This window comes from Micromys minutus (assembly GCF_963924665.1).
Source record: "Micromys minutus genome assembly, chromosome: 8".
Lineage (NCBI taxonomy): Eukaryota > Metazoa > Chordata > Mammalia > Rodentia > Muridae > Micromys > Micromys minutus.
Window position 1 is genome coordinate 18,775,096 of NC_137977.1, and position 17,622 is coordinate 18,792,717.

At 36.7% G+C, this 17,622-nt stretch overlaps 1 protein-coding gene across 1 annotated transcript in view; it reads right to left on the bottom strand.

Moving 5' to 3' along the window:
• Positions 1 to 9,659: 9,659 nt before the first annotated feature.
• Positions 9,660 to 17,622, bottom strand: part of RIT2 (Ras like without CAAX 2) — a gene marked incomplete at both ends in the record, with an annotated part of 351,386 nt that continues 343,423 nt past the window's right edge. Inside the window, one exon of the mRNA XM_080919840.1 lies at positions 9,660 to 9,887. Within this exon, the coding sequence (XP_080775966.1) occupies positions 9,660 to 9,887 (228 nt within the window). The remainder of the gene's footprint in view (positions 9,888 to 17,622) is intronic.

The following is a 17,622-nucleotide window of genomic DNA, read 5'->3' on the forward strand; positions in this document are numbered from 1 at the left end:
ATGCTGTGCTTTATTAGCATCTGGAAAAAGACTGTTTGGACAGTATTTATCAAAGACCTTTCAGACTGTGTCCCTTTAAATAATTGAAAGAGAACTGTCTAGATCACAAGGGTGTTGTTTCATACTAGTTAATTGTTGTGCTGATATGTTGAAGAATTGCCACCTTGAAAGATCACTTTAATTAAAGAGCATTTAATATGTTGGCTAACACTGCAATATCAGTGGGAACAAAAGTCCTGTTTGCTTAAGACTTTGATTTACTTAAAGGTCACTGACTTGATTAGGAAATAAGAAGCAGGAAACCATCAGCTGCCTTTAGTGTGGACTTCAGAGTACCCAGAATTCTCTGAGGACAACACTCTCTTTGAGAACGAGGTCTCAGCTGTAGCACCTTTGAGGGCAAAGTAACAATAAAGGGGATGTATTTCTCTCTATATGAAAAAACCACATATCATCAGCTTTTTGATTCTTAGGTGGGATAAGCCTAATTGTGTTTTTTAAGTGGACCTAGATATTCTCTGACAAAGCAAAGCCTGCATATTTATGATGAGAATTCCTATATTTTCTGTGGAATGACCTACTACAAAGGTAGCTAATGTCAGTACTGTGTTCATTTAAATATCCATATATCTGTCTATATTGCATATTCATTTGTTCTTCATAAGGCCTTGTGAAATAGAAGTCCCTATTGTTGTCATTTGACATTTTATTTTAGTTAGAATTTGTATTGTGGTAAAACAGCAGGTTACTTGAGAAAAAAGGTTTTATTTTACAGCTCGCAATCCATCACCCAGGGAAGTCAAAGTGAGAAGTCAAGGTAGAAATCATGAGGTTGAAAATGCCATGGAGACACTCCCCATAACTTGCTCAGTCTGCATCCTTATACAGCTCAAGACCACCTTCCCAGGAAAGGGACCAACCTCAGTGGAACAGCCCCTCCCACATCAGTCATTAATCAGGAAAATGCTCTACAGTCCGCCTGCCCGAAAAACATCTGGGTGCATTTTCTTTGCCGAGACTCCAGCTTCCAGAATGACTCTAACTTTTGTCAAGCTGACAACAATCAGGACAAAAAAAATGTTGATCTTTAGAGGTCAGAAAAATGAACTTACTTAAATCTTAATGGTGTGATTATTAAGATCATCTCTAATTAAATATCAGAACATCAAATGGCAGATATCTTTGAATGAACAGAACTTTGAACTTCTTTAATCAAATTAAAAGACTACAAATACCAACTGAAAGACAGATCCAAGTTCTGAGGGACATTGATTTTATTATCTTTCTAGGCCAGGCTCACATAAGAAGCTTTTTCTAGAGTTGATATCTAGGTAATATTTATTTCTTCTGAGGAAAGAAAATTCTTCTAGAAAGCATACATGAATTCTCACTCCCTCCTCAATGCTTCTGCCATGGCACCAAATCTGACCAAAGTCTCAAGGTTGCAACTGGCACTTTTCAAATTCTCTTGTCTATCTTCTATCTGTTTTGTCTGTCTATCTTCTATCTATCTATCTATCTATCTATCTATCTATCTATCTATCTATCTATCTATCTATCTATCTATCTATGTGTGTATGTATGTATGTATGTAGGTATGTATCTATCTATCTACTATATCCATTCTGCATTTACTTGTTAAATATTTTGATTTAAAAATTCCTCATCTGTAATCTCTCTCCACCTCATTCCCATGCTTTACATTTCTAGATTCTCTGCGGTACTCATTTCCCACACAGAGATATCCTCCTGTTTTTTATGTTATACACATTGATTTTTGCTTTGTCTGAATGGTGAACAAACATTGTGGTATTACTTGGACAGTGGTCACAGTTCATGTAATTATTTATCCTTTTGGCATATTTTGTTAGATAAATTTATCCAAGATTTTGGTCCTCTTCATTGCCATAGAGTGAATGTTTCCATATAAAATTACTTTCTATCACTGTTTTTAATTATATTTTTAAATATTCAGAAGCATTATAGTTGGACATGTTTTATTTTCATGCTATCTCATAATGATATACTTTAAACAATTTTTATTGGGTTGACCAATTTACTTTTTATTGTAATTTATAGTTTGGCAAGCCATAAGTTTATTTGTAATTTATTTTTATCTATAGATATAGTTTCTGCTTATACATATGTTGTTTTTCTAATGGTAGTAGCATCTCCTTTCATATAATTAATTTGTCAACAGTCATACTATGGTACATTTGTCTGGGTAGGCTTGGATCACTCTACACTTCCAGTCATAAACCACAGTTCCTAAGTAACCTTAATGGTTGGAATGCAGCATCCAGAGAAATAAAGGGATAGACAGCCTCTGGCCCAGTCCTTCCTCTATAAACAAAAAGATAGCAGCTTTTATCACAGCAAGACTGCCTCCTCATCAGCAAAAAACCAGGGTATGTAGTTTCAGATGTCACTCAGCTCAGATGTGGATAGCTTACAGGGTTCTGCTCAACTTGTATTGTTTCCCTAAGAGGTGTGAAGTCTGTGACAAATTCTATGCTTTTACATGAAGCTTTTTATTAATGACATAGCCAGTCCAGGTGATGTATAGTTTTCATATTCCATGTTACTAGACCCAATTGATAACTAGCACCCCATAAAGTACTTCACAATCATATTAAGAGCACTGTAAGTTATTTTTACTATATTTATTGGAGTTATCCAGTTCTCTGGTTTTACATACACTAGTATATGTATGTGTATATAGTTCTGTACAATTCCAACACTCATAATTTGTCCAACCACCATTAAAATTAAGAATCCCAGCTGTACAATGTTCTGGGTGTGATTTGTGTGTGTATAAACCTACTTGCCAGCCCCACTGTTCCAATTTTATCCACAGGCACATTCTTCCAGCACTATGATGACATTATATGAGTATTACATAAAATCATGCATTATGTTAAAACTGGCATTTTTCACTCTACATAGACGTCCATCTAACCTGTTTGTATTTAGGGCTTGTTGTTTGTTTTGCTGAGCAATATGTCGTAGGTGGGTTGCCATAGTTTACATATCTACTCACATTACTCACCCTTTTAAGGACATTTTGAAAGTTCCCAGTTCTTAGTTACAAGTACTGAAGCTGCCAGGAATAACAGACATGTGCAGATCTTCTGTTAAATCATTTTTGTTAATTGAATATTTTATATATTTACATTTCAAATGTTATCTGCTTTCCTGGTTTCCTCTCCAGAACCTCCCTACTTCATCTCCCACCCCACTGCCTCTATGAGGGTGCTCCCCCCCATCCACCCGCTCCCACCTCACTGCTCAGGCATTCTCTTAAACTAGAGAATTAAGCCTTCACAAGACCAAAGGCCTCTCCTCCTAATGGTGCCAGACAATACCATCCTCTGCTACATATGTGGCTGGAGCCATGGGTCCCTTCTACGTTTACTCTTTGGCTGGTGGTTTAGTCCTTCGGAGCTCTGGGAGGTCTGGTTTGTTGATATTATTGTTCTTCCTATGGGGTTGCAAACCCCTTCAGCTCCTTCAGTCTTTTCTCCAACTCCTCCACTGGGGTCCCTGTGCTCAGTCCAATGGTTGCTTGTCAGCATCCACCTCTGTATTTGTCAGAGCCTCTCAGGAGTAAGCTATAACAGGCTCCTGTCTACAAGCACTTCTTGGCATCTGAAATATTGTCTGGGTTTGGTGTTTGCATGTGGGATGGATCTCCAGGTGGGGCAGTCTCTGGATGGCGTTACCTTCAGTCTCTGTTTCACACTTTGTCCCCATATTTCCTATACATAGGAGCCATTCTGGGTTAAATATTTGGAGACTTGGAGACGAATGGGTGGCCCCATACCCCATTCAGGGGTCTTGCTTAACCTCTGGATATGGTCTCTACAGGGTCTCTGTCGAGCCCAACCTCAACCAGCAAGGAAGACACAACCCGGGGAAGATCTTCTTCAAGCAGTTTATTCAGGATCCTTGAACAAGCTTCTTCAGCTTCTGCCTCTGTCCCCACCACGGGGGGAAGGCCCACACAGACTTAAGTCCCCTTGTGACTCCAACCCCTGTGGGCCCTGCAGATAGGCTGCTTCAATGCAGAAGCAGGCAAGCAGAACAGGCACAGCCAAATAAGGAGCTGTTTATGACTGAGAGCACTTACCATCAAGGAGATGGAAGGTGGAAACCCTCGCCATTTTCAGGATGCAGCAGGCACCTCGCAGCTCTCTCTACAGGTCTCTCTACCCTTTGTTGGTGTTTCAACTAATCTCATTTCTGTTGGATCCTAGTAGCCTCTTGCTTTCCTGGAATCTGGTACTTGTTGGTGACTATCCCCAGTTTCCAATCCCACAAATCTTAAATGTGCAAGTTTGCAATTGCAAAGCCACATGATGAGTATTTTCACATAGAACTGGCCAAGCAGTTAGCACAGTGGTTAAACAATTCACATTCCCAGCAGGAATATATGGCTGGTCAGGCTGTCACCATCCTTCCTAAGCAGTGGGTACCAACAGCATTTGTACCTTGGACTGTTCTGATAGGTGGGCTAATTAATCTTAATGCAGTTTTAATATACATTTCTGCAATTAACTGATTGATGCTGGAAATCTTTGCAAGAATTCATTTTACTCTGCAAAATCTTTAGTGAAATGTCTATCCTGTTTTCTAATTTAATTATCTTTTAAAATTTGACTTTTGTGAATTTTTTGCATATATAAAATCAAAGGGTTTGATTATGAAACTTACATTTCCCCTAAAATTTGTCATTTTATTGTTTTATAGGTTTTAAAATTGTAATATTATAATGGAATTATATTTTTTCCCTTCTCTCTCCTCCCGCTCAACTTTCCCACATTACTTTTGGTCTCTTAAAAATGTATTGCCCCCTTTTTATTAATTGTTATTGCAAGTATGTGCATATCTTCATATATATTCCTAAATATAACCTGCTAAGTATGTACAATGTTGCTTATATTATGTTTTCAATGTTGACCATTTAGGATTCCCATGGAAGATCACTTCTCTAGCTCTCGGCATTCCTTGGTTGCGTGTAGATTTTTGTGTAGTGCGGAGGATTTGTATGTTTTTTCCATGCGGTTTGACTCATTTGATCATATCTGCCTTGTGCAGTTCATGTTTGGGCAGTGATGGTGGTGATATTTTTACCAACATATCCTCCAATATTGCCAGAATACACAATCTCACAGCAAACTTTCTGATCTTCTGGCTCTTACAGTCTTTTTTCTTCCTCTATTCCATAATATTCTCTGAGCCATTGGTGTGGGAGTGTTTTGTAGGTGAATTCATTGAGACTGGGCTCCTCAACTCTGTATTTTGATTGGCTGTATTTTTCTATAGTACTTTCAATCTGTTGCCATGATAAACTTCTTTGTGGGTATGAAGACAAATGCTTAGATCATTGTTAGGACTTCTAGCTGTTTTAGTAAATGGGATTATAGATTCTTCTCCTGTGGGGAGCCATGGCTAAGAAAATAGCCAAACTACAGCCATCTTGACACAGCAGCCTGTGAGCAGCTGCACCCCCGCCTGTGGGAACCTGACCTTTTGCCTGAGCCTTCCGGGAAGCATCACAATGGGCCCTGCCAAGAATAACTGCCAGGTGACAAAACAGGATGTTCCAGAAAAAGCACGAGACCATCAGCGCTGGACCGCAGCACCACCCTCTTCTGTGTTCTGAAGATTTTGTAAAATGCCACTGCATTCTGCCTTCCCCCTGCTTAAGCCTATATAAGCTATAAGCATTCTATCCTCAATGAAGCCTTGACACCATCCAGACTGACTCTGTGTCATTCTTTATGTGCTTGGCTTCCTTTCTCTCTCAGCCCCATGACTTTCAGGATGAAGGCCTCTTTGGGACCCTAAATAACCTGACCTGCTGGACAGGTCACTTCTCCTAGTATCCAACCCATGACTTACTGTGTAGTTAACTAGGTTTATAGAACCAATCATGGATTTCTTCTTGTGTGGGTCTTAAATCTAATTATAGAACTGCTGGTTACTGACAAGGCATGTGCACCACTACCTCACGATTATTACACCATGCTGGTTCTTCGTGTTGTTCATTGGTGTCATAGCAGGGAAAGGCTGTAGGTAGCCTTTTTTGTTTAGAACCTTGTAATGATAACATTTTTGTTACATAAATTCTGAATGTTTAATATAGATTTATTTTAATTTTATGATATTTAAAACAATTGTAAATGGTAGTACTCCTTTAGATTGTTTCTAGTATTTTGGTGTAGAGAAACTGAAATAATTTTTTGTTTAGACATTTCATAATGTGATGTAGGTAAATTTTACTCTTTTTATGGATTTCTTAGAGATTTCTATAAGAAAACATTGTCTTCAATTAGAAATAGGCTTGAATCATTCTTGCCCATAAGAATATATTTATAATTATGTAATGTCTAATGCCCTTGCCTTAATGAAGTAGACAGAGCATTCAGTACTATGTTAAATGCCAGTGGTAATGTGAGTACACCATATACCACTGGAGAGAAGCGTTCAGCCTTTTATTGCTAAGTATGATGACTAAGTTGGATTTTCACAAATTTTCAAGCTCAGCAAAATTTACTTCTCAATTTTTAAATTGTAGAGAACTTTTTCTGACTCAAACCCATTCAATCATACATCTAAACACCTAAAATGAATGCAGAAGTGAGACTCTTCTCTGTTTCTAAATAATCTCAAATATTTGTTATAGAAAGAAAAAGCTAAGAAAGTTTGAAACTGAATCACAAAAACGTTTATCAGTGATTGTGCACCATTTACTAAACTAAAGCTTGTGGCCATGGCCTTCTGGGAGAGGAGAAGTTAGCTACAAAACTGGTCTCTTGTCTCTTTCCATAGATTCTATTAGAAATGAGCTGTTACTGACTTCCTGGCTCTACAGCCTCTCTGTATTATTTCTTTTCTAGTAATTGTACTCTCTGTAAGCAGGTAAGGAAATTTAATATATCTTTGTAGAAATTGCATTTCATTCATTGTGCTTTCCTGAAAGCTCTGGTATAGAAAAATAGGTAGTGAGAAGCAAGGTCATTATTACGCCTGTGCCTAAAGGAGCTTGAGGATTATATAATGGAGAAGGTTTGGTAGAGTTTGGAGGCCCTAAGGTAGAAAATGGCAGACTCACTCTAACTATAGTATCATAGAATAACACAGGCATGTTTAGGGGTTTCATAAGATCACCCAAGTATATTCATAAGGTTCCCAAACTATGATCATGGACAAAATGTTAATATTTCAATCTTAGGCCAGCTGGAATAATTTCATAGCTCTTGAGAGGAAATACCTACACCCATGAAGTGTTTCCTTCTGGTATTCGGATTTTCAGAGAGAAAACTGGGTTAAATGTGCTTCAGGCATAATTTCTGCCCTTGCTGGTAATAATTGTCTCAAATACTATTAGTTTAATGGCAATTTTTGGTAACTTTTTTGTTGTATCAAGTATCTATAAAGAAAAATTTCTATAACCCAACTTCCATAAAGTCTTTTAAGCAACAAAATCAAATTACCATAAATTATTAATTATGTACAAATAGTTTAAGATACACAAACAATTTACTCAAGGGTTATAGTTAAGAAGAAGAAGAAGAAGTAAAAGTAGAAGGAGAAGAAACATAAAATGAGAACTTAAGTCAAAGACAAAGTATTTTTTAAAAAATCAAAGGAAATATAAAACTCTTAAACTCTTTGTTGTTTAGAAAATATGTCAAGTGTGACACGTGGACAAAGAATTCACTAGGTTTACTAATAGGCTGATTGGGGAAAAATAATGACAATTATTTCCTAAATTGTGTTTTCCTTGAAAATAGGGAGATAAATAGAGGGGCTTAAGGTTCTGGACACAAAAGACATGCTGGAAGTGAATAAAGCAATTTAACAAAAGAAAGAAAAAGATTAGTCATTAAAAACCAAAAGGAGATAGCAAAGACAGTTTCTACCTATCAGAATCCTGTATCACATGGAGCTTTCTTAACAAGTGTGATTGTTATATGTCAACTTAATACAAATTTAAATGGAGAGTGATTACAGTCTTTATAAAATAATAGGTTTCATTTTCTTTTTTTTTCCTTTTCCTGACATAGCATTTAACAATGTATTCCTTAGGAGAGGAATTTACAGTGTATTTTGGTTTTATTATAAGTTTAGGATGAATAAAATATGTATACAATGTGGTTTCAGAAAAACTCAGAACAAAAGATCAGTAGCATCAACCTCCTGATCCTAAAACCTAAGGACAAAAAGAAAAGTCCTTTGTGGGATTAAGAAAGGAATCTTAATCTCAAGTATAAAGTGACTCCAAAATATAATGTTCTGACAAATTGAGTTTTATTCTAACAGCTAGGAATTGATAACCCATAACCTATATTTCCCTTGTTTATTTATATGTAAAATGTATCATTTTCCTGTACAAGTATTTATGACTCTACTGTTATTTCAGTGGCGTTATTCCTCCAGATGAGGTTTAAACTATGGGAAGTTTGTGTCAGAATAGTTCATTTCTCCATTCTCAGCACTTAGCTGGTTTCAGGGTCATTGTGAGCCCAAGATGAGGAAGAGACTGATGGCTGAGCAACATTCTTGTTCCTCAATTCCTCTGTTCCCTAATTTATGATAAAACCAGCCTCAATCCATGAAAATTGTCTTGACAGATTCCGTTTTAGGCTTAGCCTTTCAGTTTTCCGTTTAACACACACCCATTAACATTCTTTCCGGTGGTTGCTTTCTTGGCTGGAATTTAAATAAACTAATTTGCACAAGGGGAAAACGGGTGAGTGAAAGATTTTATTTTACACAATGAACCATTGTAAGACAAATAACAACAACATTTCTGATGTCAGCTTCTTGTAATATTCCATGGAAAATGAGACAGGGAATGTAATAATATGAAGAGAACATGTAGAATATGGAGGCCACATCCCTGCAGACAGAGGGCTACTGTGCAGGTGAAGCAGTTCTAAGAAAGATTCACTGAGAGGGGCAACAGGTCCTTTCTTGGGCACATGTATCACCAAGCTCATAGTATTATTTTTTTCTACAACAGATAACATATATGCTCATCACAGTAAAGCTACTGTGAAACTTCAATAAAAGCGTATGACGGGCCAAGCACTATGAATATGGGACATGCCATTTTAGTACTTTAACAACACAAACTCGGTACTTATTATCAACAGTTTCTCTAATGCTCATCTATAGAGGACTCAAAAAGAAATACCAAGACTCTTCCACTTAAGACAACGACTTCTGTAAACTATTCCGGCCTCCTCATTATTTACAGATTTGTGAAATGCAAACAACCAGGGTTATCAGGCAAAAGCAGATCCCCTAATCCTTTTATCATCCCAGTTACAAGTTGGCATATTTTCTTTAGAATCAGACAGCATACAAAATGAAGCTACTCTTTACAGGAAAATGAGGCAATTGGAATGTTAATTTTACTTGGTAATATATTGTGAAATCTATAAAGCATTATCCATCTGATTGACAAAATCTACCCAGCTGTTAAAGGCAAAATAAAAGTATCTCAAGACATAAAGTTATAGAAGTCTAATTTCTGCCTGCAGTTAGATATTGAGAGGGGGTGGAGGGGGAGAGAAGATGGAGATATGAACAGTTGTCTGGTTGATAAAACCCACAAAGAAAGACAGGAGGGACACAGAAGCAAAGCCTCAGATCATGTTTTCTCTCTTCTTCTTCAGCGAGGCTTTTATCTTCTTCCACAGGCTGTCCTTCCTCTTTAATTTCCTTTCCACCAAGGACAACATGGATTCCTTCCTGCGTATTTCTCTCACTAAGCCTTGAAAAGCATCATCAATGCCAAATCGAAGGGCTGCAGAGGTCTCAAAGAAGGCACAGTTGTAGTCTCGAGCAAGAGTCATGCCCTCTTCTGTAGATACCTGTAAAGAGGGGGGGGGGGACAAATAATATTAAAAAGGGAAACAAAAGGCTTTATAAACAAAGGTAAAATGTAAACTTTTATTTTGCAAAAGTTCTAGAATTTCTGGAAGGATATATGAGAAATATGAATACTACACAGGAAAAATAATTAAAACTCAAATTCAGTTTTTCAAATATCAAGATCTTCACGGTAGTTTAGTGGTCAACAGCACAGTTGTAGATGAATTCTACATTAAGTGCCAAGCTTAACTAATTTTTGTTTGTTTGTTTTGTTTTGTTTTATTATGTTGTTTTATTTTTAGTTTTGCAAACATGGATAATTGCATTGCTATTTTGAGTCATCTTCCTCTTCTGTTTCAAAAAAGAACATTAATGGTATCATAGATGGTGGAGAGTCCAGCAACCATAATTCATTATTTGGCTATGCTGACTAACATGTCCAATCAGGACTTGCCAGATGGCTTGTTATAGGTCTTGCTGTTATCTATAAAATAAGTATGCTGGGAACTTATCAAGCTCTGAAGTATTATTGGTTATTTAAGTCACATCTCTCTTCTAACAATGCATGATGAACATTTCACAAACAATATTCTGATGAAGAAACCTGGAAGCAAAACACTGTCCCTGTGGTAAATGAGCCTTTCTCCAGCTTAAAGTGTTACATGTTTTCTGTGGGTTTAAAATATTCTGCTTTGTATGATTGCACTAGAAGTTCTAGAAACTATATACTGACTGAAGTTGGACACTGCCTCCTTTATCATCCTTTGAATATGAATCACAGCTCCTGGAGACAAAAGAGTGATCGATAAAATTATTCAAAACGCAAAGGTATTAAGAGACATGTAAACATAAATTATGCAGACATGTTTAAACACTAGATTACTGTACTATAGATGGTTCTAGAATTCCTGACCAACACATGTATCTCACATAACCTTTCAGATTACAATGTGTGGTCCTGAATGATATACCTGGGATGTCTGTGAGTTCCTCCAAGAAAACCTATGTTGGACATGTGGTATAACGACAACAAAGCAAACAAAACATGTTATAAAAAATTTTGAAGTGGTCTTTCTTTGTAGGTTCTTTGTTTGGTTTAGGTTTGAGCATAATTGTGGCTTCAAAGAATGAGTTGCATAGTGTTCCTTCTGTTTCTATTTTGTGGAATAGTTTGGAGAGAGTATTGGTATTAAGTCTTCTATAAAGGTCTGATAGAATTCCTCACTGAACCCATATGGTCCTGGGTTTTATGTGGTTGAGAGGCTTTTGATGACTGCTTCTACTTCTTTAGTGGCTATGGGATGGTTTAGATGATTTATCTGATCCTGAATTGACTTTGGTATCTGGTATCTGTCTTGAAATTTGTCCATTTCCTCTAGATTTTTTTTCAGTTTTGTTGAGTATAGGGTTTTTTAATAGAATCTGATGATATTTTGAATTTCCTCGGTATTTGTTATTATGTCTCTCCTTTCATTTCTGATTTTGTTAATTTGAATATTCTCTCTGTGTCCTTTAGTTAGTCTGGCTAAGGGTTTATCAATCTTGTTGATATTCTCAAAAAACCAACTCCTGGTTTTGTTGATTTTTTGTATAGTTCTTTTTCTTTCTACTTGGTTGATGGATCAATGATCTCCACATAAAGCCAGGTACACTGAAACCAATAAAGGAGAAAATTGAGAAGAGGTTAGAACACAGAGGCACAGGGGAAAATTCTCTGAACAGAAAACCAATGGCTTATGCTCTAAAACCTAGAATCAAAAAATGGGACCTCATGAAATTGCAAAGTTTCTATAAGTCAAAGGATACTGTCAAGAGGACAAAACAGAAACAACAGACTGGGAAAAGATCTTTACCAACCCTATATCTGATAGAGGGCTAATATCCAATATATACAAACAACTCAAGAAGTTAGGTTTCATAAAATTAAATAATCCTATTAATAATAGCGTACAGAGCTAAACAAAGAATTCTCAACTGAGGAATACCGAATGGACAATAAGCACCTAAAGAAATGTTCAACATTCCTAGTCATCAGGGAAATGCAAATCAAAATAACACTAGATTCTACCCTCATACCAGTCAGATATCAAAAACCAGCTAAGATCAAAAACTCAGGTGACAGCAGATGCTGGTGAGGATGGGGAGAAAGAGGAACTTTCCTCCCTTTTTGGTGGGATTGCAAGCTGGTACAACAACTCCAGAAAACAGTCTGGCAGTTTCTCAGAAAATTGGACATAGTACTACCTGAAGACCCAGCTATATCACTCCTGGGTATATACCAAAAAGAAGCTCCAACATCTAAGAAGGACACATGTTCCACCATGTTCATAGCAGCCTTATTTATAATAGCCAGAAGCTAGAAGAACCCAGATGTCCTTCAGTAGAGGAATGGATACAAAACTTTTGGTACATTTACACAATGGAGTACTACTAGGGCATTAGAAATGATGACTTTATGAAATTCCTAGGCAAATGGATAGAACTAGAAGCTATCATCCTGAGTGAGATAACAGTCACAAAACAACGAAAATGGTATGCACTTACTGACCAGCAGTTATTAGCCCCAAAAGCTCTGAATAACTAAGTAAAAACTCACAGATCTTATGAAGCTCAAAAGGAATGAAGGCCAGAATGTGGATGCCTCAGTCCTTCTTAAAAGGGAGAATAATGCACTGACTGGAGGAAATACAGGGACAAATAAAGGAGCAAGGATTGAAGAAAAGATCATTCAGAGACTCCCTCACCTGGGATCAACCCCATAGGCACCTAATAAATTCAAGCACTATTACTGATGCCAAGAAGTGCTTACTGGCAGAAGGCAGATATGGATGCCTTCTCAGAGGCTCTGCCAGAGTCATACAGTTACAGTTGAGGATGCTTGCAGCTAACCATCAGACTGAACTTGGGTCCCCAATGAAGGAGATAGAGAAAGGAATGAAGGAGCTGAAAGGATTTGCAACCCCATGGGAGAACACCATTATCAGTCAAACAAACCCTCCAGAACTCCCAGGGACTAAAACACCAACCATCTGAAATATAAATATAGAGAATATCCAATAAAAAATTCTGGCTACACTCTGTTCCTCATGATTCACCACTCTGATAAAGAATATCAAATCCCAATGGTCAAAAAAATGCTGAAGAAAATATAAGACAACAAATCTGTTGTATGTTTAACTCACATTGAGGCATACCAAGATAAATAGAGAAATGTTGAAAACTAATAAATTAATAAAAATGAAAATAATAGACTGATGTAATCACTGCAGTAAGAATCTAACAAAAGACAAATTGTCTAATCTCATTTTTGTTTTGTTTTATTTTGTTTTTAAAGTTGGGAAATTACCTTTTTAAGCCTTAAGAAGCAATACATATAATTAAACTATAGCACTATAGCACAAGTTTATTTACTATCTAATAACAGCTCACTTCCAAAATACAATGAAACCACAAAGTTTCCTAACACTTAATTTTAAAATGTTACATTAATTTTCTAAAACAGGTCTGAAGAAACAATATTTGCATATGGAAATACTTCTGAAAACTCTATCATCAAGTGTATTAGTTTGCATATGTGCATGTAAATGTGTGTGTGTGTGTGTGTGTGTGTGTGTGTGTGTGTGTGTGTGTGTGTATGCATGCACTTGTGGGTGTGTCTAGAAGTAAAGATTATATAAATATGAAATGAAAGTTTTATTCTTATACATCAGAAGTAGAATACTGGATCCTGAGACTTGGTTTTATAACTGTTTATCAGAGTATGAGATGTGAAAAAGGAAGGAATTATTTGTTTAAAGCCATGAAATCTGTCTTAGGACTGATGTCAGAAAGGTAACTGCTACAGAGGAGAAAAGGGAAATATTCTCCACTTTGTCCATCTGGATGACAAAGTCTTGTATACCTGACATAGAAAATACTGCAATAAGAAGGGAGTGACAAGTTGTGTTTATGAAAATGAGATTTTCCTTAATTAACTATTGCCCTGGTTGCTGGGTATGAGCTGACTTGCCAGCATAATTTTCACCACACTAAGATGTTCATATACACATTCATCTTAAATCCTGCATTTTCATTCTTTATGGAATAGCCCCATCTTTCATTGACTTCCCTTTTTCTTTCCTTTCATGGGTTTCTGCACGTTGTCTTTCTTCAAGACTTTGTTTTGCTCTAGTTTCTACATATAAGATCTCCACATTCTTCAGAAGCAGCAGTACTCATTGAAATGGAAATGTCTGGTTTCTTTGGAAACTCACTTGTGCTGTGTGACATTTTTCTGGGCACTGTCTTATTGGAGGATCTTTTTGCTAAAGCAAACAAGTAGAAGGATACTTTGCTAAAAACAGACATAGTGTTTTTCTGGAAGCTGCCTGGGAAAAAAAGGGCATCCTATAGTAGATGCTAGAGAGACAACTTGATGTTTAGAATGGGTACAAATATAACCCAAAAGACAGTAAACAACATTTTACAGTGTTGGGTCACCTTGCCCCTCTTTGTTGGTCTTCATTGGTCTTGACTTTGTAAAGAGAAATGCACCCTGGGACTTCAGGTGGTCGTCCAGCTTCTTGTTGCTTCTATAGGCTCAGGCCAATTGACAGAGCTTTCTTCTGGATCAAATTGCCATTGCTGATTTATGAATGGTATTTGCAAGAGGATTGAGCTACTGCTTCCGATTTGTGTAGACTGAACTGTTGATATTCTGACAACATGGATTGAATTCACCCCAAAGCTCTATTTCTAAACTGAGCTACATCCTCCTTTGCACAATTGAACTTTCCCTTCTCCTACCTCTGGTGCATAGTGGGCTAGACAAGAGGTTAAAGCATTAAATAACTTAGTAAAGTAGGTTTTGAAAAATATAATCCTACAATTCATATGCATTCTAATCCCAACCTTCTTACTATGTGCTCACAGCTGCTTCTTGATATGTGGTAGGATTTTATTACACTAAAAGTGAGCAAAAAGACATCTTGTCTTTTGAAGTAAGTAATCTCTATAGTAATTACAAGTTTCTTGCCTGCATAGAAAGATTTAATGTAGACTATGGTTTTTACACTGTAACCTTTTTAGGAGCAATTAATATTGCATTATTCTCTATTTCCACTTAGGGCACTGTTACAAATAAATGTTCTATAGCTATTAGGGAATGCATGAATTTAACATTCACCAGAGTTTAAATATGAGACACAGCTGAATTATTCTAGATCTGAGCATTGAATTGCATCTATTTGTTAAAACACTGAACATAAAAAGCTGGAATTAGAGATGATGGGAAATTTACTTGGTCACAAATGTTACACTGCTCTAAGAAACTCAGGGCAACGTCTCTTTTGGAGCTATCTCTGTTCTCTTTAATATTATTATCATCTTCCAAAAACTTGGAAAGATCTTGCCCCAAATAGGAGCATTTGGGTCACCAACCCATTGCTTTCTGAGCCTTTTCTTTTTCTACTGTTTTCTAATCTGAATCATCAAATACCTGGAATTCTTCTGGTCATTAATACTCAAGAATAGACCTGGAAAGTCTGAATAAATTTATAAAAGAAATTTTTCTTTAACAAGTAAGTATTGGTCTTAGGGTTTCTATTCCTGCACAAACATCATGACCAAGAAGCAAGTTGGGGAGGAAAAGGTTTATTCAGCTAACACTTCCACATCGCTGTTCATCACCAAAAGAAGTCAGGACTGGAACTCAAGCAAGTCAGGAAGCAAGAGCTGATGCAGAGACCATGGAGAGATGTCACTTACTGGCTTGCTTCCCATACCTTGCTCAGCTTGCTTTCTAAAAAACCAAGGTCTACCAGCCCAGGGATGGCACCACCCACAATGGGCTGAGCCCTCTCCCTTGATCATTAGTTGAGAAAATGCCTTACAGCTGGATCTCAAGGAGGCATTTTCCCAACTGAGGCTTCTTTCTTGTGATAACTCCAGCTTGTGTCAAGTTGACACAATACCAGCCAGTACAGTATTGGAAGAACTACCTTCCTATTGTCCATTCAGAGACAAGTTTGTGCACGACAAAGTTTTTGTGTTCCTCTGTTGGCCCCATTTACCCATTTTATTTCTGTGGTCTCTTAGATATTAAAAAATCAGTGTTTTTTTGCGTTGTTTGGTGCTGTAGGCTATTTTTTGAGCTGGTGACTGTGAGGATGAAGGCAGCGCCAGAAGAATCTGTTAAGAACTTTGAAGATGAGCCACTCTGGTAGAATTCATCATCGTCATTAGAGCTTATCTCTACTGCTAGAGTATGAGAACTCTGCGACTATTATTTGAAGGCAAGTTGACATGTCAGGGAAGAGTTAGACTGCTGCAAGGTGGTGAGTTCCCACTGCCTGTCCTATTTGGTGTTGAGGTCTGGGTATGTCTCAAGTTAGCTAACATAGATCCAAAAAGAAGAGAAGACAGATGCTACTTTGGTTTATTTGACTGAGCAGATTCTGAAGGGAAGAGTGTCCAGGAAGAAAGGCATTGGGTTGCCCACGGATTCCCAGGGACTAAGTTGGTGCATTGCATCTCTAGGACTGATAGAACTTATGATTCCCTCCACATCCTGCTTAACATTACTCTGGCCTTCAGTAACCTCAGCATCACAGTACTGAATTTAATTGATTCTATGGTACTATTTGTTGGGTAATCAAGAGGTTTAGTTTTCCTCCTCTTTTCATCATCTTTACAAATTGGAACTTGACATTAAAAAAATATATGAAAATCTGTAGATGATGTTTAGGTAGCCATACTGAAATGAACAAGGGAATCCCAGGAGGCCTCAATGCATAAATTTGCAAAAATGAGCCAAGGTTAAGAGGAAGGAAATAAAAGGGGGAAATGATGCAATTATACTTAGAAAAATTTAAACCATCATTTACAGTATTTAAAAAGAATTTTATAAAAGATTAGTAGGCAAGCATCAACTTCATATATTCCTGATCAAAACCTTGGACACTAAAAACAGACCTAATTCCAAAACTGCCTACAGGAGATTACCTCTCTCCACCCCTAATACACAGTCAAGCACCTCCCTTCATTCCCAACTCTCCTCTATAGGCATATACCCCAGCCTGGAGTACAGTACTCAGGACATTTCCTCCACTCTGTTTCCTTCCTTCTTTTCTTTCTTCCTTCCTGTCTGCTTGCCTGCCTTCCTTTCTCTCTTTCTAACTAGCTTTATTATTTTTAAAACTTGACAATTAATAAAAATCACACACCAAGATTACCTAGACTCAGGATCTATACAAATTAATGAACATCTTCTATACAATTAGAATAGGCATTTGAAATGAAAGCCATGGAGATTCACATTAAATTTTACATTTTTCAGTATCAAATATATTTTGTGAACATATTTTCTGTTTTCTTTAATCTCTTGTATGTGCAATACATTGAAAAGAATGAGACTTAATTTTATACACAAAAGCTGATATAATGACATAAACACCAGGTAAAGTGAACACCATATAAAAGACTATTACTAGAATATAGAGGAAATATTTTATGATGAAAAAATAAGCTTACCATAAATATATGTATATAGTTATTTTAATTAAAAGTATAACTTTAGTTTATAAAAAGAAAGAACTGATATTAGAATTCAATGTTACTTGAGATTCCTAACATATATTTCTTGGCAGTTAAATGAACAAAGCATCAAAATTCAGTAAGAATATAGAATTGAACAGAGCAATGAAAATACTTGATATAACTTTCATGTTTTTGATGCTACATCCAATGTTACAAATA